This window comes from Poromitra crassiceps, assembly GCF_964638095.1.
Source record: "Poromitra crassiceps genome assembly, chromosome: 5".
NCBI lineage: Eukaryota > Metazoa > Chordata > Actinopteri > Beryciformes > Melamphaidae > Poromitra > Poromitra crassiceps.
The window spans coordinates 37,521,122-37,543,621 of record NC_139642.1 but is presented as its reverse complement, the minus strand read 5'-3'; the positions used below and the strand labels follow the sequence as shown (position 1 = coordinate 37,543,621).

The window sequence follows — 22,500 nt, the reverse complement described above, 5'->3', positions numbered from 1 at the left end:
CTTAAAACCCAGTGAGTTGTTGTTGTTTGTCTGCTCTCCCCTGACCTCAGCTTTTCATAGAAATGTCTTGCAATGACTCTAATGCATTGATCTGCTAGACCAGGTGTTCCCAAACTTAAGAATGCCGCGGCCCACTTTGAAATCTGAAAATCTTCCCGGGGCCCACCCAACCCTTTAATCACAACTCTGATCAACACACGAGACTAAGATGATGTATTTCCCTATATGTTTTTTTATATTACCGTAGATATATTTCATTAACAGAGCATGTGGGCGGGAGTATAAGAGAAATTAATAATCCATCCACAAACAAAAACATTTTGGCAAAATACCCAAAAGCAGATTGCCAACATTTTCTCGCCCCTTACGCATCAGAAGTATTTGCACGCATAAGGGCCTGTGTCCACCTAGCGTCTTTTTCCGACTGTTAAACGCTGGGAGTGCGCTGGGGAGCGCTGATCCCAGCGCACAATATACAAGGAAGCAGTCTGAAACTAACATTAGTTCAGTGCGGTAGTAGCTTGATAGCTGACAGCTAACATTAGCAAACAACACACATACAGTGATTTAGCTCAACACTCAAGTGTCTAGCCAATCTGCTCCCACAATTGAGCCTTTCTGTCTCTGTTGCGATAGTTTCTCCATGATTAAGTTGCCAGAAAAGCAGCACCCGACACCAGCGTCTTTCTGAAAAGTTAAAATATTTTCAGCTGGAAGCGCTGGGAGTCGGGCTCACAAAAACGACGGAGCGCTCTAAAAATAGACGCTGGGTGCAGCGCACTTTCTCTAGACGTCCGTGTGCGCCCGCATACGCTCTCCCCCCATTGGAAACAACTGAAAAAAGACGCCGGAGCTGATGAAAAGACACTAGGTGGACACAGGCCCTAACACATTTGTGTGATGAGCAGTTATTAATGCTAGGCTTTGAAAGATGCTACCTTATCTGTAAAGGGGAGAGTCGTCGTGGGTACATTCAGATAAATTGAACTGAGAGGTCAAGGGACCCCTTGGAAATAGTTTTCCCTCACCAAAGTTTAACCTATGTTTGGAGCATTATTTAGCTCCCTTCCTGTCAAGCTAGCATAATAGATGCCTTAGGTCTTCTAGTTTATTCCACTGTAGCTTTAAAAATGACCCTTCTACAGCCATTTTATTGCCTGCGAAAATCGGGAGTGTTGGCAGAGCACTCGCGGCCCACCTGCAGTACCTCCACGGCCCACTAGTGGGCCGCGGCCCACAGTTTGAGAATCACTGTGCTAGACTAACCATGAGTATAAGTATAGTATGCCTGCACTGATTCAGAGATATCAGAGTGTGATTAAAGTGTTTGTTAGCCAATGTTTCCATATTACACACAGGTGGAAGCCACGCCTCCGAGTCATACTGTCGTCCTCTAGTCCTTTCAATCTTCATGTTCTCCACAAAATGTCAGAGTTTGTGCTGGTTCGCACAGTTCACACTCGACGCACACTCGACGCACAGAAGGCGTTTGATCAGGTTGAGTGGCCTTATTCACCTTATTCACCACGCCCACTTTTTCTCTCTTCCGCGTTCAACGCAAACGTATTTGTTCTTCCGGTTCAGCGCTAGTTGCCTTCTGTGGCTAATAATATTAGCCACTAGTTAGTTATGTTATATGGCAGTAAAATGCCACTGAATGACCAAATTGATATAACCTTTAACCATTTCGAGTAACACTGATTCCATACGGATCACCAGCGTTAGTTTGTTGTTTATAACGTGGCTATATTCATAACGTTTCTATCTCGGATGCGTTATTTCGAATCGCACATAGGTTACGCCTAGCGCAACCTAACGTCCACTCCACTAACGTCATCTTAAGAGCACAATATTCCTGGAATGCAAGTTTAACTAAACAGTTACATGTCCTCTGCATTCTACATAAAATTAAGATATTACGGGTTGTTTTATTTTGTATGTTACATACGTATTGGCCAAGATATGTTAGTTTATGGGGGAGTAATTTTGCCACTTTAGAGGGGAGTGTGCGCGGCCATTTTGCCTGCGGGGTTTTTGGCAAGTCAAAACGGAAATACTATTACGAAATGACGTAATGCGGAAGCGTCCATGTGTGGGCAAAGAATAAGGTGAATATGTTCGAGTCACTTCACAGATTTGGGTTTGGCGAGTCGTTTATATCCTGGGTAAAGCTCATATGCTAGTCCGACATGTTCAGTTATAACCAACGGTGACAAGTCAGCCAGGTTTCCATTACTTCGCTCGGTCCAGCAGGGTTGCCCTCTCTCGCGGGCCGCTTCACCATTGCGCTCGAGCCCCTTGCCTTAAAAATAATGTAGTCACCCAAGCCTTGCAGGCCTAGAGGTCGGAGGCATCGAGACGCATATCAGTTTGTACGCCGATAATGTAATATTATACCTGCATAATTCAGCGAGGTCGATCCCCCCTCTTCTAGAATTAATCACCTCCTTCGGTAAGCTGTCCGGATACACAATTAACTGGACAAAGAGTGACTTTATGCCTCTCTCTGATATCTTCACTCCTGGTTTCCTGGAAAATCTCCCATTCAAATTGGCAAAGGACCGCCTATCTTGGCTTGACCATACCCAGAGATTCTAAACTAATATTTAAACTGAACTTTGTGGACTTTGTTTCAAGACTTAAACAGTGTATAGAAAACTGGAAAACCCTGCCCCTTTCCATGATTGGCCGTATAAATCCAATTAAGATGGTTTCTCTTCCCAGGTTCCTCTATCTTTGTCAAAATCTTCCCATCTTTCTCACATCAGCTTTCTTCAAAAAACTGAACTCCATATTTCTGATTCCGATACAATTATAAGAACCACAGAATTTCTAAAAATTCACTTGCACAAACCCAAATCTGAGGGAGAACTGGCTTTGCCAGTATTTAGGATGTACTGGCGGCAAGGGACTCAGAGTAACTTAACTCCTGGGGCCCCCCTGTGGCTAAAAATGGAGGCCGGCTCCATTGTCCACGCATCCTTGCCAGCCATGCTATTTGCTAAGTTGGAGAAACCTGGGACCTTAGGAGATTTAAATTTAAGCTTTGTCATGAAAAACTCTGTCAGAATTTTAAACCAAGTCAGGAATGTTTTGAATCTACCAGTTGTTTCTGTCCACACGCCAATTTGTTTCAATCACTCTTTTTTGACTCCATGGTCATCATCATCATCATCATCATCACTTTTATTGTCAGACACAAGGTCCATTAAAAAAAAAAACACAATACATATAAAACAGGTAACAACACAATAAGAGCACTTAACATTTCTACAGTAAGGCACTGTACCAGTGTTTCCAGATGGAAGACATGTCAGACAGAAACTACCATGTTTGGGGTGAGAAGGTCTGGTTTCTATCAAAGACCTATACATAGATGGTCATTTTACATCCCTTGATCTACTGAATAGAACGTTTGGGTGGCTCAGATTCCTGCAAATTAGAAATTATGTTCGTTCCAAGATTCACTCCTTTGAAGTACTCCCAAATGAACATGCGTTTTTCGATGTATTGCTGGGCCCTCCTCACTCCAAGCATCTTATCTCTAGATTTGTGTGTCTGTTTGACAACTGCAACACAGCTTCTACTGAGAAGATTAGAGAAGCGTGGCAGGGGGAGCTTGGTATTGATTTATCTGGCATTACAGTATATGGGAAAGGAGTCTGTCTGTGGTACAACTCTGCTCAATCAATAGCAGACACCAGCTGATCCAATTTAAAGTTGCTCACCGTCTTCACTACTCCAAGCATACATTGCACAAGATCTATCCTGTCTCACCACTGTGTGACAGGTGTCGGGTTAGGGCTATAAAATAAATAAATAAATAACCCTGCAACTGGAGGCGGAACTCGCAATATTCGGATGCTCGGAGTCCTCTCTGAACTTCCCTACAGCTTTGCAGCAATCTCTGACACTCGGGACAACTGTCGCCAAAAACTTCTAAAACTATTCTGAAGGAATGGAAGTCTTCCTTTTCACCTTATTTTCACGTGTGGCTGATGGACATGATCTCTGTTATACAGATGGAGAGACTCAGGTCCCTGAGAACCAACTCGCTTAGAAGGTTCTCAACTATCTGGGACCCGTTCTTGGCCTACGAGGTTAAGAATGACAAGTGACTGAAGTTAGAGGTGACGGATGGCTCGCCCGTCTGGTCTTTCATGGACCCCTTGTGTGGGATCCCACGCGCAATATCTTTTACAAGCACAAGCACCTTATGCGACTGGTAACACTATGTTGTAATTTGTATGTTTTTTTGTTTGTTTGTTTTGTCTTTCTTTTCTTTCCTGTGTCTGAGTTTGTTTTTCTTGTTTGTATATTAAAAAAAAGAGAAAAAAAGACTCGTAGTAGGCCCTCTGAAGAAGACTGCGGGAAGTCAGCAGTCGACTCGCAGACCTACTACGAGTCTTTTCTATACGAACTATACTATTAGTTAGAAAGGGGATATGGTTTAAAACTTTGGTGGAAAGTGAAAATTAAAAACTTAACTTCACAGTAGAAAACATATTTGCATTTCCTTCCACTGCTATTTCAATATCAAACTCCTTCTTGCATCTCGTCATGTCTTCTCTCCCACCAGATGGGGAAACGTATTACGTCCGTTTTCGTACACGGAGCAACTTATTTCCATAAAGAGAGTGGAGATTTGGTGGGTGGGTGGAGAGTGGGGTCAGCGCTTCAGTTTCCACTGCTGCCACCCAGGCAGTGTGTGCAGTTATGGTACAGTGAGGCATGTCATGTCCCCCCGGGGTCGTCCCCTTTTCTCCCAATTGTACATGTCCAATTTCCTCTGTCTAAGCTGTACCGGCAATCTCGTTGCGCCTCTGCTGATCTGTAGACTCTCACATGCCGCCTCCGATACATGTCCAGTCACCAGCCGTTTCTTTTCACCTGAGAGCAATGAGTTTCACCGGCAGGACGCAGCACATGGGAGGAACACGTTATTTATTTTTTTCAATAATATTTTTATTCAATTTTAAATTTTACAAGACAGGACAAAGACAAAAAAACAAAAACAAAAACACAGGGCAGCTTAAACACTTCACAAAGACATAGATGTGGACAACAATGAAGAAAAGCATGGACAGATGAATGATAATACGATAAAATAAATTAAATTAGATGTACAAGGCAAAAGGCAGTACTCAGGTGGCAGTATCACTTCAGTTGAGGTATCCAATAGTCAGTGTCTCTGCTAGGTTAGGGTCGATATATTTCAGCTAGGGCTCCCACACTTTATAAAAGACATCGGTTGTTGAGTGTAGCATACATGTCATGAATTCCAAAGGCATAAGCTGCATAATTATCTGGTGCCAGTTCCTCTTTGTTGGAGGTTTGTCTTTAATCCAAAATAAAAGAATATTTTTTCTAGCAGCAAAAGTTAGTAAATTAAATAGCCGTTTGTGATGTTTATAAACGAGTTTCTTATGGGGATGACCAAGAATAAGGCTGACAGGGTCTGGGTCCAACTCCACACCAAAGATGACACTCAACTGCTGCACTATGTCTGACCAGTATCGTTCTATCTTAGGACATGACCATATGCAGTGAGTGTAATCTCCCACCTCTATCTTACACTTAAGGCAGAGGGGAGACAGGCTAGCATTCATTTTATGACGAAGGCTGGGTGATATTTGCAATCTATGTATAATTCTTAGCTGCATCGACCACAGTCTGTTGCACACAGAAATTCTTTTGGCATTATCAAATATATCACACCAGTCCTCGTCATCAATCTCCACCTCAAGGTCCCTCTCCCATATCTGCTTGGTGAGGTAGACCTTAGTAAGCTATAAAGAAAACCAAAAAAACCTTTACTTGGACCAAGTGAGAGTACCCTTTCGACCTCAGAGGCTTCTATATTTGTTGTTAATGTTGTACGCCGGAGTATGAAGTCCCTCACCTGCAGAAACCGAAAGGAACACGTTATTGACCCCAGTTCCCCTCCCCACTCAACAGGTGGCCTGACCGACTACAGGAGGCGTTAGTGCAGCGACCAGGACACATACTCTTGATCCGTTTCCCCACCCACAGACACGGCCAATTGTGTCTGTATGGATGCCCGACCAAGCCGGAGGTAACACGGGGGCTTGAACCTGCAGGCCTCGTGTTGGTGGGCGAGGGAATAGACTACTACACCACCCAGGCAGGCGCCCCTGGCATATGTCATGTTTAGTGGAGTTTCCGGTGTCACGGCCTACTCTTCAGACACTGAGTAAAGTGACATTATGACTATTCTATTTCAAGGGCGACTGCATGTGAATAGCTGCTTCTTCTAAACACAATGAGCTGTGAGTCTGGAACATCTAAACTGCTGTGTAGTGATCCTAAGAAGGCCCTTTTTTTTTACCCGAAAGAATGTATTCTTAATTCACCTGCCTGGTTTAAGTGGGAATCTGGAAGATCAGTGTTCTTATTTTTAGTCTCCATCTTTGTTGCTAAGCGCTGTGAGTGTGACTGAACCTGTTGCTGATGGTGAAGTGTGTGAGGAGGTGTGTGAGGGGATTTAAAGGGACACTTAACCCTGAAATCAAAAATACATATTTTTCCTCTTACCTGTAGTGCTGTTTATCCATCTAGATTGTTTTGGTGCGAGTTGCTGAGTTTAGGAGATATCGCCATATGATATCTGCCTTCTTTTGCATACTGTAGAATGGAACTGGATGGCTTGTGGTGCTCAAAGTGGAAAAACTCAACAGCAATGTCTCTTTCCAGAAATAATGACCCTGTTACTCAAGATCATCCACAGACCTTGTTGTCCACAGTTTCATGTAGGAACTATTTTCTTTCGACCGAGCTAGCAGCAGCTAGCAAGTTTAGTTTGTTTGAAAGAAAATAGAAACTCTCACCAAAACAATCTCGATGTAATAGATTTTATTATTATTATTATTTGTATTATTATTATTTTATTATTATTATTTATTATTATTATTTTTTTGGACAAATGTCCAAATCCGTACCATGGTGATTGTGCCGACTACTCTTATTGATTAGTACACAGAAATGTTGTTGCCTTGCACAGAAGAAATAGTCGACAATTAGCAATACAATATAAGATGCTCCATGAGCTGTTACCATGGCAATGGCTGACTTCCTGAGTTCCCAGTGGTGCTCGACAGAGCTTTTACTTTATCCACAAGCTGCAAAACCCCCAAAACATGCCACAGTTCTCACCTAAACAGGCCGAGTATAAACCTCACTGTTATCTTTAACCCCAGCCTCCACCTCACTGAAGTCCTTTCGCCCCACTTCTCCTTTTAAAGATACATTTTTGCGGGTGTCCGGGTAATGTAACGGTATATTCCCTGCCTACCAACACAGGGGTCGCAAATTCGTGCCGCTGTGTTACCTCCGGCTTGGTCGGGCCTCCGTACAGGCACGATTGGCTGTGTCTGCGGTTGGGAAGCCGGATTAGGGGTATGTGTCCTGGTCGCTGCACTAGTGCCTTCTCTGGTCGGTCGGGGCGCCTGTTCGGGCGGAAGGGAACTGATGGAAATAGCGTGAGCTTCCCACGTGCTATGTCCTACCGGTGAAGCTCCCCCCTATCAGGTGAAAAGAAGCGGCTGGAAACTGCGCATGTGTCGGAGGAAGCATGGTGCTACTCTACGGCTCTCGGCAGAGGGTGGAGCAGCGACCGGGGCAGCACGGGGAAATTGGTCAAGTACAATTGGGGAGAAAATGAGGGGAATATCAGAAGACAAAAATAATAAATTGTTGTGGGCATTTTGCCATAAGGCCCAATTATACTCTACGTTAAAGATGGAAACGGACTTAGCCTTCTGTCCGTACTCTGCGTTCATTTCGTGCGTTTTCTGTCCGTCATCTGAAAGCTTACGGATACGCATGAAACGGAGCAAAATCACATACACACTCATACATTTGACTCTCTACTGCCCACTGGTGAATGTATTGCTTAACATGATACCAACGTGAAAGACGCATGGAAGTATGTGGGTAGTGACGATTACACCGTTTGAAATGGACGCATCTATTTACGTATGAAAATGGAGTATAAATGAGCCATTACACAGTTCCAAGTAGAGAGAGACAGGAAAGACTGGGCGAGAGATGGAGGTGATATGTGATAATTTCAAAGATGAGGGATTTGAACCCAGGACATTAAATGTGTTTAAATGGTACGGGCCTTAGAGCTGAGCCTTGATGCCCCTCACCTCTCATTTAAATGGAGGCAAAATAACAAATCACATTTCAAAGATAACTGCTTTTTTGTCAAACTTCCTTGCTGCCTTCTTGGCCAGGAGTCCCTGGAAGAAGACATCTTGTATCTCAATGGGACTTTTGACAAAAGCCTGGTGTGTGTGGGTGTGTGTGTGGGTGTGGTGTGTGTGTGTGTGTGTGTGTGTGTGTGTGTGTGTGTGTGTGTGTGTGTGTGGGTGGGTGTGTGTGTGCGCCCGCGTGCGTGCGTGCGTGCGTGTGTAACTGTCACCCTGTTTCAATAAGGAGATCTAGTTTGGCTGTAGCTCTGCTCAGCTGTCTCTGTTTAGGCTTGGCCCTTGATCTTTCACTCTGTTCTTTGAAATTGAAGGCGATTTGAATTCAAGACTTTTTCTTAACCTGACGCTGTCAAATGGTTTTGTTTTCTGATCTCATGATCTCACGTGAATCCAGCTGCCTTGCAAGGTTCACTTTTTCTACCATCTGCGACAAATTGTCTGCAAACGTACAGCAGGAACTGACGCAACACCATTTCTGCTATCACACTTTTAAATGTCAGTGTGTGTGTGTGTGCGCGTGCGCTTGATGTGGGCGTGTGAAAATTTGTTTTTATACTTGTAGGGCATTTTCACATTAGGTGTGATTGCTTGGTTCCGTGCCTGAGTACGATTAGCCCGCTCTCCACTCCCCCGCCGGTCAGCTTTCACATGAGTCATGTTGGTCCATACTCACGCACACTTACGTGTCAAATGTCTGCCTCCTGAATTAGATACATAAGTTAAGCAACAAGTACATAATAGGCCTATGCTATTTTTCTACTGGTTGTTAGTGTGTGCTGCAGCTAGTACTGAAATTAGCTAATAAAATAAAATCCACCCCACCTATAAAGCCACGTGTCAAATGAAATGAGTGACATCTGTAGTAGCTTGTCTTAACCGATTCCTTCAAATGTGAAGCTAACAGTGTAGGTTTCAGAAATGGCACGGCTTCACTAGTGCATGGTCTGGTCTGTCAAGTCAGAGGTCCTGAGTTCGGAGCCGGCCTGACGCTACAACAGTATGAAAGCAAAGCTAATGGCTATTATGCTAATGCTAACGGCTAGTCGCCATTAGCAACACAACTCGCTTTTACACTATAACATTTTGTCACAGTATAGAAAACAATACACAAATTCGTATTTACCTCTTGTAGATCACAAAAGTCCAAACCATATAGAATAACTTAAATTTAATAAATAGCAGTCCACTTCTGTGTTTTGGTAGGCTTTGGAAGGTGTGTTCACACTTGATGCAAACCGTCACCGAGTATGCCCATTCTCGAGACCACCTTTTAAGTGGTCGCGGGACCGGTTCGTTAAGCCGTCCTCATGTACGGTACACACAGTGTTCACAGTAGTCAAATGAACTGGACTTTTGGTCGTCCCGGTGGCTCACCTGGTAGAATGCGTGCCACAAAGGCTTAGTCCTTCCCGAGTTCAAATCCGACCCGTGGTCCTTTGCCGCATGCCCTCTCCCTCCCCACCATTCCTGTCTGTCTATAGTACTGTCCTATCTAATAAAGGCAAAATTATATCCCTAAATAAATAAATATATAAAATTGACAAATAATTGGTAAATAAATTGGACTTTGGGGTCAAGTGTGCTCAGATCCGGGACGGAGTCCCTAATGTGAACACTCCTGAGTCCTTAAATCCCAAAGAGTGGAGCAGTGGACTCTTCCCTCTGCAGACTGATCTGGAAATAACAAGGAAACACAACTCAAACACTCCAAAATTACAATGTACTGTATTCTCATCATTTGACTGATAGCTAGTGTAAAAATGTGTGTGTGTGTGTGTGTGTGTGTGTGTGTGTGTGTGTGTGTGTGTGTGTGTGTGTGTGTGTGTGTGTGTGTGTGTGTGTGTGTGTTTCTAGGCACGCAATAAGCAGAATGGAGAGATGGCAGCCATCAAAGTCATCAAGATGGAACCAGGTGAGAATTTAGCCAAGAAGTTTCTTGTTTTTCATGTTTCTTATTGTGGAGGGGAAATAATGACAGGAGAGAAATGTCAGGAGTCTCAACTTGCTTACATTTTTTAAAGGTCCCTTCTTATAACTATAAATGCAGGTCTGTCTGTCTGTGTGTTTATCGACTCAACACTTGGCAAGTGTGTTGCTAGTAATAATAATATAGACAAAGCTACATACACAGACAGACACACACAAACATACATTGAGTAGACAAAGATTCATACTTGCTCTGTAGCACAGTGATATCAATCACATAAATTAAAGCCACAAACCATAACCATTATATTCCACTCACGAGCGAAGAAAACAGGCAGTAATTGCATTCCATTAGACCTGTAACACTTTGATCACACTGATTATCTTACAAACACCAGCCACTCTGATTAGTTTGCAAAGCACAAAGTGGAGCTGACAGATGCCCATCCTTACCCATTGAAACCTATTTCCCCTGTTTGCTCAAATACAATTTTGGCGACAGATTTGGACACTTCTCCATACAGGAAGTGATGAAACAAACCTGGATAGTGAAATCCTAAACAGCAGCAGAGAAAGCTGGACTCAGCAGCATTAGATCTCCTCTCTGGTCTCTTTATAAACTCAAGCATCACACACCAGCTGCTTGGGAAACATAAGGTGCTGTGTGATGTGCGTGACACACAGGATTTCTGCCTATTCAGATTTTATTTGTTATTTTATTTTTCATGTTTTTCTCCCCAATATACCCTTTTCACAGCAGTCATTTTGAGTGTCAACACAAGGTAACACAGGTGTAACCAATAACATTAATGAGGGCCCTGGCACTGGGACACCTAAATGGAATGGAACCATCATTAATTGTATTGGTTACAACTGTGTTGCTTTGACACCTAAAAATGGCTGCTTTGAAAATGGTCTATTGTACTTGGCCATTTCCCCCTGCTGTGCCAGTCATTGCTCCACCCCCTCTGCCGATCTGAGGAGAGTTTCAGACTAGCACATCCTTCCTCCGATACATGTGCAGTCGCCAGCTGCTTCTTTTCACCTGACAGCGAGTTTCACCGGCAGGATGTAGCACGTTGGAAGATCACGCTATTCTTCCCAGAGAGGCCAGGTTCATAATCTTCATCAAACACATTTAATTCCGTACAGACTGGCTGTGAGCTGGAGCCTTTTAACTCTAACAAACTCCACTTTTATCCCTATGTAATAATAAATATGTATTCTCCCTCTCTCTCTCCCTTCCTCTCTGTCTCTCTCTCATCCCACAGAGGATGACTTCTCTGTCATCCAGCAGGAGATTGTGATTGTGAAGAGCTGCAAACATCGTAATATAGTTGCATATTATGGCAGCTACATACGGTAAGCTGTCTGTCTGTCTGTCTGGCTGTCTGTCTGTCTGTCTGTCTGTCTGTCTGTCTATTTGTCTGTCTGTCTGTTTGTATGTCTGTCTGTTTGTTTGTTTGTTTGTTTGTTTGTTTGTATGTCTGTCTGTCTGTCTGTCTGTCTGTCTGTCTGTCTGTCTGTCTGTCTGTCTGTCTGTCTCTTTCTCTTAGACAGTTCACTCAAAACATCTCTTGTGTCTCCAGGGCCAATAAACTGTGGATCTGTATGGAGTTCTGTGGAGGAGGCTCTTTACAGGACATCTACCATGGTGAGTGAGAGTGAGTGAGTGAGTGAGTGAGTGTGTGTGAGTATGTCTGTGTGTGCGTGCATCTGTGCGTATGCTGTGTGCGTATGCTGTGTGTGTGTGTGTGTGTGTGTGTGTGTGTGTGTGTGCGCGCGCGTGTGTGTGTGCGTGCGTGTGTGTGTTTCGCGTGCGTGCGTGTGCAAGTCAAGTGAGAACAGAACAAATCCAGTACAGTATCAATTTAATGTCTCAAAGAACACTAAATATCTAGGAATTTTCAATGCAATATGGTTTTAATAGGATAAAAAAGCATAATGAGTTTGATTTCTATAGTCAGTTTCAACTTCAATAAATTAATTCCATTCCATACAAATTCAGAAAACTGAAATTCAGTCATCTGCTGGAACAAATCTCATCACTTGTAATTTACACAAACACAAGATCTCAAGTCAAGACTTTAGAAACAAAAGTCAAGTCCTGAGTCACCAGAACCCAACTCAAGTCAACTCAAGTCTTCTCTTCATGCATCAAGTCAATTCTCCAGCAGTTATTACTGTGCCTCAAGTGGAGTAATGTAATGTAATGTAATTTTATTCAGTCATCATAAATAACAAAATCACAGTATAAACAAAGTCAAATCAACCAGAGACTGAACAGGCTCAGGCAGAAGCAAAATGCTTATATTAAGCCTGACCTAATTTCTACTCAATTAAGCTTTCCTCCAAAATAAAATAAAAACAACAACAGAAAAGTAATTTGCAACAGTCAATGTTTACAACACAGAAAAGAAAAAAAATTAAACAGCATCAGAAAATTTATTCACACTTATAACGCTCAAAAATAGCTTCAGAAACCATTTTTTTGAAAACCAAAAGCGAATTACACATCTTCAAATTTATATGTGCATCATTCCAAACTTTCACCCCAACAGAGGAAACACATCTCCTTTTAATCTCTTTTTTAGCTTTTTGCACATTAAACTTGCACACACCTCTTAGATCGTACTTGCTGTCCCGTGTTGAAAATAACTTTTGCACAGAGAATGGGAGTGACTTTGATTTTGCTTTAAACATTATTTGCATTATCTTATAATAGAACAAGTCGTTAAATTTCATAACACGGGAATTTAGAAACAGTGGATTTGTGTGAGCATAGTAATCCTTTTTATTAATGAGTCTGACTCCAGTCCACACCTCTGCCTTGAGCGTTTACTTACTGCACTTTCTTTCACCACATGACACCTTTCCCTCTCACTACAAGCGAGCGATCAGTATTGTTCTTCCAGTATTTAGCTGGACCATATTTGACCTCTTCTCTGGACGTTTCTAAGCTTTTATCACTACACACTAGTGACTCGCTGCTCCACTCCTCTGCTGTGAAAGTGATACGTGTTTGTGTCTCTTATAGGCCACTGCCACTGAAGGGTGGTGGTGGTGGTGGTGTGGCCATCGAGGTCGATAAAGCTCACAGATGACTTCCTGTCTCTTTATAACATTTTGTTCCAGCAACACCAGCTACAAAATGTTCCAGTGCTCTCTCAGTTCTGATGACTGGCTGAGTCAGGTTCAAAAGCTGTTCTAAAACACCCAATGAGCAAACACCTGTGACTGCATGACTGCTAGATTGACTGTACTGAACATTTTCATTTTGTATTACAATCATGTGTTATATAGCCAGTTACAGCCTTAACTGCTTCCTCTTCCACATAATAACAAACATTTTGACTTTCTTCCTGAATCCCTCAGTGACCGGCGCTCTGTCTGAGCCACAGATAGCCTGCATCTGCAGGGAGATGCTGCAGGTAGGATCACACTGATCATTTTACTCTTCATTAGCTGGTCATTTACTATCATTACTGATGATTGGAAACATCTCACTTATATTGAGTGGCAGCACCTTTTGCATGTGACTGTGCTGTCTCTGTCTGAATGCTTTAAAATCCTGCTTTAACCTGCTTGTCCCTTCATTCTGTCTCTTGAAGTGGTTTTAATGTGAAATCAACAGAGTAAAGGCTCGTCTTAGCTCAGCTGTATGATTTTAATCGTTGATTATATGATCTTTACTGTGTGTGTGTGTGTGTGTGTGTGTCTGTGTGTGTGTGTGTGTGTGTGTGTGTGTGTGTGTGTGTGTGTGTGTGTGTGTGTGTGTGTGTGTGTGTATGTGTGTGCGTGCGTGCGTGCGTGCGTGCGTGCATGTGTGTGTGTGAGCAGGGTCTGGACTACCTGCATGCACAGAAGAAAATCCACAGAGACATCAAGGTGAGCATTATGGATTTATTTTTATTTTACTGTGTACTTCTATATCTGATATCTTATGACTGTTACTGTCTGCCATGCAGTTTTGTCAGATTATGTTTTAAGACATAATCTGATCATTAATTAGATTATTAAAGTTTATGTACATCCAATTACATAAACATTAATGATTCCTGTGGAGAAATTGGCTCATTGCTGTGACAGAGGATAAGGCCGATATCTGATCTATTGGTCTAATCCTATGGATGGCAATGCAACAACTAATTAAAACAAATAAGTGAATACTGTAGATCTACAATTTACACCATGTGTGGGTTTAACATAAAAAGTGTGTAACAGTCAGTCTTGGTGTAATGGGTTGTTTGTGTGGTTTCCCCCTCTCCTCCAGGGTGCCAACATCCTCCTGAACGACCAGGGCGAGGTCAAGCTCGGTAGGTGATGTTTGCACCGCCTCGTCTCCTCTGCATTATATCCATGCCTGTGGTGAAGAGGAGTCACCTTTCAGTTTTGAACTTTGATAGTATCTTGGGTTCTGTGTCTTCCCCCATGATAACACTGCCCAAATCAGTGACTCATGTGATTTTGAACTTTGATAGTATCTTGAGCTGTGTATCTTCCCCCATAACAGCCCAAATGAGTGATTCTGCAATCTACAGTATTGCTCTGGTAGAGTTGACTGCAGGATTTTTATCTCTCTCTCTCTCTCTCTCTCTCTCTCTCTCTCTCTCTCTCTCTCTCTCTCTCTCTCTCTCTCTCTCTCTGTCTGTCTGTCTGTCTCTCTTTTTCTCTCTCTCTCATCCACTGCCATTCTATTGAGGAACAGTCTGAAAATCACACTTCAATCACAGTGGTTCTCAAACTTTTTCCTATCTGCTAAGATTTTTGCCTTTAGATGTTTTATTACAGAAAGTGTATAAAACCCATGACCAAAATAGTCATACATTCTGTCATTGTGTTACTTATGGATGGAATTATAGTGAAAATAAATTATTCACCTTTTTGCTGGGGACCCCTGGAACCCCCCTCAAGGACTCCTGGGGGTCCCCACTTTGAGAACCACTGTTCTAGCACATAAACAAACGCCAATAAAGGAGATTCTAATAATATATGGGGGGGGGGGGGGGGGGGCGCCGAAATCCAGTCAACGGAAACACACCGGTGGAACAAAGAAAATACTTTTACTTTCACTTTTACTCAAAGTTAAAACTGTCTTCTCTGTTGTATAGCGGACTTTGGGATCTCGGCCCAGATCACAGCCACTCTGGCCCGCAGGATGTCCTTCATCGGGACGCCATATTGGTGAGGCCAAAATTCTCTCTGTGGATATGAACAGAACATCGTCCCATAAGCTCTATAAATACCCCATCCTGAACATTTTTAGAGACAGAACCACAGGAGGTTTTAGCAAGATGGTGAGAGGACATTTTAGATATGTTTATTCTTTTTCTTTCTTGGGTGTTTTTCTTTGAGACTACTGTAATAATCCTATATGTAGGCTGATGTGATATTGTGTGTCTTGTCCTTTGTGTTTCATCATTCTGTTCTCTGGTTGATTGTTACTCAGATCAAATTAGTTAATCAGTTCGACCTAGATACATGCTGTGATAAAGGGCCATAGCAAAACGCACTTGAACTTGAACATACTTTAGGTGAATGTTACAGATATAAACCAGTTCTCATATGCCTCAAATCTAAATTACTTAATTTGGCAAAATAATAGTTTTTCAGTTAGTAATAGAGTACAGCTGGAGTCCGGAAAACATGGACGCTAGCACTTCTGGCTCGTACGTATAAAATTGAATGGGATTTTTGTAGGGGGATTTTGGTTAAATGCATGAAATAAGGTCTGTGGTTAACAAAAGTTTATGAAACAGCAACGTTTGTGTTCAGCAAGATAATCTTCACAAATGAGGAACACTTGTATGACTTTTGAAGCATTTTCTGAAAATTGCATTCTTAACAAAACACATTATGCTTTAAAAGTCACAACAGTGTTCCTCAGTTGTGAAGAACACCACACCCAAACCCACTCCCATCCTCAGGATGGCACCGACCACGGTGGCGAGGGTGGAGATTAAAGGTGGCTATAACTTCTTCAGGTCAGGCATCACAGCACTAGAGCCAGACAGCTGCAACCACCCGACGTTCATGCAGCCACCCTCTAGAACAACACAATACAACACATACAACACAACATCAACACACATACATGCCCCCCCCCCCCCCCCCCCCCCCGCCCCCCCCCCCCCCCCCCCCCCCCCCCCCCCCCCCCCCCCAGTACAAACGCACCCATACATCCTGCAATAATCCTACTATAACATGAGGAAATCTCTGTCTTTCTGTCTGCCTGCATCCATTTTCTCTGAAAATGCACGTGGGCATTGAGCATTGGCATAGGCAGGGACTGACCTGATTTGTCCATTTTCCCACATTTAAAGGATAAGTTCACCCAAAAATGAGAATTGGGTCTCACCCTCATGCCGGTGGAAGGTTCGGTACAGTTTTTTAGTCCATTTGTAGTTTTACAGGGAAACAGAGTTACAACATTATCCTAAACAATTGAAGTGAATCAAAGTGCTTTACATAAGAATATGCAAATAACAGAAAGTGAACCCCCCCCCAAGCTGAAAAGATAAGCTTTTAGCAGATATTCACCATCAGATAAGAACCTTATCCACTACTAAGTGCCAGCATGCGATCAGATATGTATGATGGATGTGTGTTGGTACAACCTTAGTTATCATACACCATCATACACAGTAGGCTACACACGCAACATGCACTGCAAATCTTTCCTCCTGTAATCTTTCCTTGCGCGTGCACACATGCATGCACATGCACATGCACACACACACACATACACACACACACACACACACACACACACACACACACACACACACACACACACACACTGTACATGCATGGACACACAGACACAGACACAGACACACACACACTCATACACCCTCACTGTAGGAAATAATCAAGACTTTCCGCCGCCCACACGTCCCATTATGTGAGTGTGTTTGTGTGTACATTCATGCATGTCATCACTCAATTTACACGCACGCACACGCACGCACACACACACACACACACACACACACACACACACACACACACACACACACACACACACACACACACACACACACACACACACACACACACACACACACACACACACACACCTTCCCCACTGTGCACAAACTGACTGTGGTGTTGTTTGTCTGTCTCTCTGCAGCGTACTGTTTCTCATGTCCAAGAGCGGATACCAGCCTCCCAAACTCAAAGACAAGTCCAAATGGTGACTCACAACAAAATATTCCAATATCAAACGTCTATTGTAATTTCCTACAACATCAATCATTCTTCTCTCTCTCTCTCTCTCTCTCTCTCTCTCTCTCTCTCTCTCTCTCTCTCTTTCACACACACACACACACACACACACACACACACACACACACACACACACACACACACACACACACACACACACACACACACATTGAAAGTATTTAAAAAAAACTGTTCGGGTCAGACAAAGAAGGTCCCTCTAAAAATATTTCACCCCCGAAAATAAAGAAAGGTGTCTAATTGGATTAGTGGAAAGTCAGTACAGTCCTTCAGCACCATATCATTGTATGATATACTGTAGTTTTGTTGCATTGATCGATGTGTAAGGAGTTGCCTTTTTCTTTCAATGTGATGTTTAATCTCTGTCCATGTCCCACATCTATAATAATAATAATAATAATGATTGGATTTATATAGCGCCTTTCCAAGGCTCAAAGCGCTTACACAGAATCATTATTCGTTCACACCATTCGTACCGGTGGTTCAGAAGCGTGGCAGCCACACATTGGCGCTTGGGTCATTGGCCGACCTGCTCTACCTCCTGAGCTAAAGCCGCCCGAAACATCTCCTCTAGTGTCATGTCATTTGATAATATATTGTTGTGAACTCAGTATTAAAGGGGCAATAGGAAATGTTTTTATATTGGCTTTTTATTATTTTTATTTTTTTGCATGTGCTTTTCTGCTGAGAGTTGATTAGGGTTGTCAATCAATACCAATGACTCAACAATTACTTTGTGAGCTGCTGACATTTCTGCCTTTCACAAATCAATTTTCAGCTGCTCAACGATGGAGAACAAGGCTCCCAGCGTGCGGCAGGCGTTGTAAAACATTTCAGCTACAGTATTAATGCTACAAATCGTTCTCAAGCCAAAAAGACAAATGACAAAGCAGTAGGCTAATGTTATTCCAGTAGTTAGCATGGCATGGTGATATATTTCACCTCTTCATTGGACATTTCTAATCTATGCTCTAATTGGCTATCTTACTCCTCTCTATTGTGAAAATGTGACTTTAATGACTTTAATCATTCAAGAAAAAGAAATAAATGTCATTCAATCAATCAATCAATTTGATATTTATGTAGCGCCAAATCATAACAAGAGTTATCCCAAGGTGCTTTACAAATAGAGCAGGTAAGAGACCAGGCTCTTTATTTTAGACCCAACAATTGAAACAATTCTCACATGGACTGGTGATTTTACTGCAAGATCATGTGATAATTGAAACAATTACCCAAAAAGAGCATGCACTTGATGACGGTGGCAAGGAAAAAAACCTCTAAAGAGGAAGAAAACCTTGAGCAGACCAGGCTCTTATCAATGTTGTTGTAATTCCTCCTGGTCACCAGTAGAGGCCGATAGAGGTCTTGGATTGCATACTGCCTAAATCAGGGGTGGCCAAACTACTGCCCGTTTTTAAGTGGCCCGCCATGAATTTAGAAAAAAAAAAAATTGTAAAAAAAAAAAAAAAAAAAAAAAAAATTGCTAAAAACGTTTTTCCGTTTTTCTGTTTCAAAGTTTAAAACGGAAAACGAAAACGAAAACGGGGGAAAAAACAAAAACAAAAACATTAAGAAAAAGAAACTGAAAAACAAAAACAAAAAAACGGATTCCCCCCATTTCGTTTTTTCAATTTAAAACCATTGAAAATGGGTTATACTTGGGCACCCTGACCTGGTCTATTTATTAAAACAAATATATATACTGAATTAATGTTTAATACTAATGTTATGTTAAATTATCTCTGTCTTAACCTGTTGGCACAGGAAAATAAAATTTGACAGAAATACCCATTGTAATAGGTGAGCGCATCAATAAACTATGTGTCATATATTTATTTAGGTAGAAATTAAATTTTTGATGGCACAAGGGTTTTCTGGTCCAATTCTTTTAATATTGTTTGGCCCGCGACTCCTTATATTTTTCTGTATGCGGCCCACAACCAAAAAAGTTTGGCCACCCCTGGTCTAAATGGACAATTTTCTTTGGTCTGTTATTTTCCTTTCAGTGCCAGGTTGTTGTAAAATATTCATAACTTTTCATCCACTGTCTCCCTCCTCTCCAAAGGTCTTCCATGTTCTATAGCTTTGTGAAGGCAATGCTGGTGAGGAACCCCAAGAAGAGACCCAGCGCCGCCAAGATGCTCTCAGTCAGTACTGCAGTATTACAGTATTATCTGATTTAGATGCAGTGTAGTACTCCGTAGAATCCAGTCTTCCTATATTCTAATAGAGGCAATCAGGGGCGGACTGCATAATCGGGCACGTCGGGCAAATGCCCGGTGGCCTGGCCTGGCCTGGCCTGGCCTGGCCTGGCCTGAATTTTTTTTTTTTTTTTTTTTTGCAGGCCAGGCCAGGCCACTCACTGAACAGCAGGCCAGGCGCCGCCTACTGGTTTACTAGTGGTTTTATTACTTTATTCAGGTTTAAAGTGGGTGCATCTCATTGTAAAATTGGACTTGGCCCAAATTGGGCTTCAAACGGCCCAAATTGGGCTTCAAACGGCCCAAATCTGGCTTTAAACGACCCAAATTGGGCTTCAAACGGCCCAAATCTGGCTTCAAACGGCCCAAATTGAGCTTCAAACGGCCCAAATTTTTCGACGGTGCCCTTCGGACGCCGGCACGCGCGTCGGCCCGTATCGGCCTGGCCTGCTTGGTATCTAATGCCCGGCCTGAATTATGATCCCAGTCCGCCCCTGGAGGCAATGGCGCCTCTATCATTCCCACTCTGTGCTCGGACAGCCTGTTTCCTGCACCAGGTCCAGAGCATTGAAGTTACCTGCATGTAATTAAATTTCCTGCTGCAGCTCCTTCATATGAAGAGCTTTCCTCTGACAAACTAACCAGACCCTTTTGTTGTGACGAATGTAATGGAAGTGAAAGGTGTTTATCGCTAGCTAGCTTGATTAGTGGCACAATTGACTTGTTTTAATAAAATAAGATAAGATAAAATAAGATATTGGGAGCTATTTTTCTAGCAAATCAGTTAAGAACACTACAAATAGAGAGTACAAGCAGAAACAGTCAAATAAAGGCTGATATCTGAACGTACAAACAGGGAACTGTAGCATTTATTAGCATCCTGTATTTACCACTTCTGGGGGAAGATGCCATTGTTGCTGCTGCTGCTCAGCAGATTCCTACATGTCGGGCTTTAAATCCTACATTACAGGAGAACTTCACAGACAAACAATGCTGATTTAGTTTGCACATGAGACATTAATTTAGTTTGACAGTTATTGAGAGTTGATTGACCAGTGATGTCATTGTGCATGAATGGTTTGTGTTAATCAGGACTGATTCCTCTGTTATCCTCCCCTCTCCCCTCCTCCCCTCTCCTCTCCTCTCCTCTCCTCTCCTCTCCTCTCCTCTCCTCTCCTCTCCTCTCCTCTCCTCTCCTCTCCTCTCCTCTCCTCTCCTCTTATCTCCCCCTCTCCCCTCCCCTCCTCCCCTCTCCTCTCCTCTCCTCTCCTCTCCTCTCCCCTCCTCTCCTCTCCTCTCCCCTCCCCTCCCCTCCTCTTATCTCCCCCTCTCCTCTCCTCTCCTCTCCTCCACTTTCCTCTCCTCCCCTCTCCCCTGCTCTCCTCCCCTCCCCTCCCCTCTCTTCTTCCCTCCTCTCCTCTCCTCTCATTCCCTGCTGCAGCACTCGTTTGTGACACAGCCAGGCCTGACACAGGAGCTGACCCTGGATCTGTTGGAGAAGCTGCGAAATCCTGAGAAACTGAAGGGCCTGGTGTCAGAGGAGGAGGAGATGGAGGTCTTAACTCTACTCTTTACTGCTTTATTTCAATACATTCAGATGGAGGTCTTCACGTTGTTATAGTCTTATTAATCTTAATGCTTCCTTTCAATACATTCAATTGACTTGATGTTTGAAATGAAGCTCTGAAATACTATGTCTACCCATCTCACAGGCAGTCTGTCTACCCCAGGCTCCTTGTCACAGGTTATTGTATCATTAACAGTGTGTTTTGTGGTTGGTCCCACAGGTGGCAGTCCCTGGGTCTTTAAGGAGAATCCAGTCCATCAACAGACACAACCAGGCAGAGCGGACCAGCTCTGACATCAGCTGTGAGACTTTTTCTTTTCTTTTTTTAATGCATAGGCTATAAGACGAGACACCACCGGAAAGGATGATTTTGGTTGGATTTTGGGTAACACTTATTTGGACAGTCCGCCTACAGAGAGTCCACAGAGTATTTGTAACATTTCAACAGCTTATTAGTTGACATTCAACAATTCAACTGTTTAACAGCAGTTTAACAGATTATCTATAGAGTATATGTGACAATTCATCAACACACCTACCGGTACATATTACACTACACAGAAACTTCTCATATTGCATATTCCCTGTATGCAAAACACTTTTTTTTAACCTAATAATCTTTAAATTCTTAGCAAAATATCTGGTAATTTATAGAGGGTTTTGTTGATATATTTGGTCTATTTCTATTTTGTTTGTTCTTTTATATTAAAAAAAAGTATAAAAAAAAACGTTTTTCTCTTATGCAGACTATTTTATATGATTAATAGAAATATGTATATTTGTATTAATTTCTCTGTAAATTAGTAGCTATTTTGTGATGCATCAGAATTAAACAGGAAAACATACTCTGACTATATTTACTGAGGAAATAAAGTGTTCGAACTACTATGCAAATTTGTTAAATTCTTTATGAAATATGAGCTCATTTTAACATGTTAAAGCCCCTGGAAACCAAAAATAAATGTGTTTTGAGTTTGTCACACCACAGAAAAATGTATTAACCAGCCAAATTATAAAAAATGTCACCAAGTATATAAAATTAGGTTTCAAAATCATGAAAATCTAAGCCATATTCTCTGCCCTTGCACTCCATACATGTATAAATGTTATGTTGATGATGAGTGAATATATGTTTATTCTGCTGTTGAACTTCTAAGTGACTAAAATGTAAAGTGTGTTTGTTCAATCTCTGTCTTGTATTGGCTCAGTGGAACAGATCTACACTCGAAGGCCAGTGAAGAAGCACTCTCCAGAAGCAACGGTAAGTTCACGATGTGTGTGACTTCAGGAAGTAATGAATTACCCGTCTGCTATTCATACCTCT

The 22,500-nt window shown here is 42.4% G+C and overlaps 1 protein-coding gene across 1 annotated transcript in view; it reads left to right on the top strand.

Moving 5' to 3' along the window:
- The window catches only part of map4k1 (mitogen-activated protein kinase kinase kinase kinase 1), a 45,518-nt gene that overhangs the window by 8,402 nt on the left and 14,616 nt on the right, over positions 1–22,500 (top strand). Inside the window, 14 exon segments of the mRNA XM_083637454.1 lie at positions 10,089–10,146; positions 11,432–11,522; positions 11,750–11,814; positions 13,536–13,591; positions 14,001–14,048; positions 14,434–14,476; positions 15,272–15,344; positions 16,088–16,164; positions 16,167–16,203; positions 17,293–17,355; positions 19,474–19,555; positions 21,051–21,164; positions 21,397–21,478; positions 22,385–22,437. Of these exon segments, the coding sequence (XP_083493580.1) occupies positions 10,089–10,146; positions 11,432–11,522; positions 11,750–11,814; positions 13,536–13,591; positions 14,001–14,048; positions 14,434–14,476; positions 15,272–15,344; positions 16,088–16,164; positions 16,167–16,203; positions 17,293–17,355; positions 19,474–19,555; positions 21,051–21,164; positions 21,397–21,478; positions 22,385–22,437 (942 nt within the window).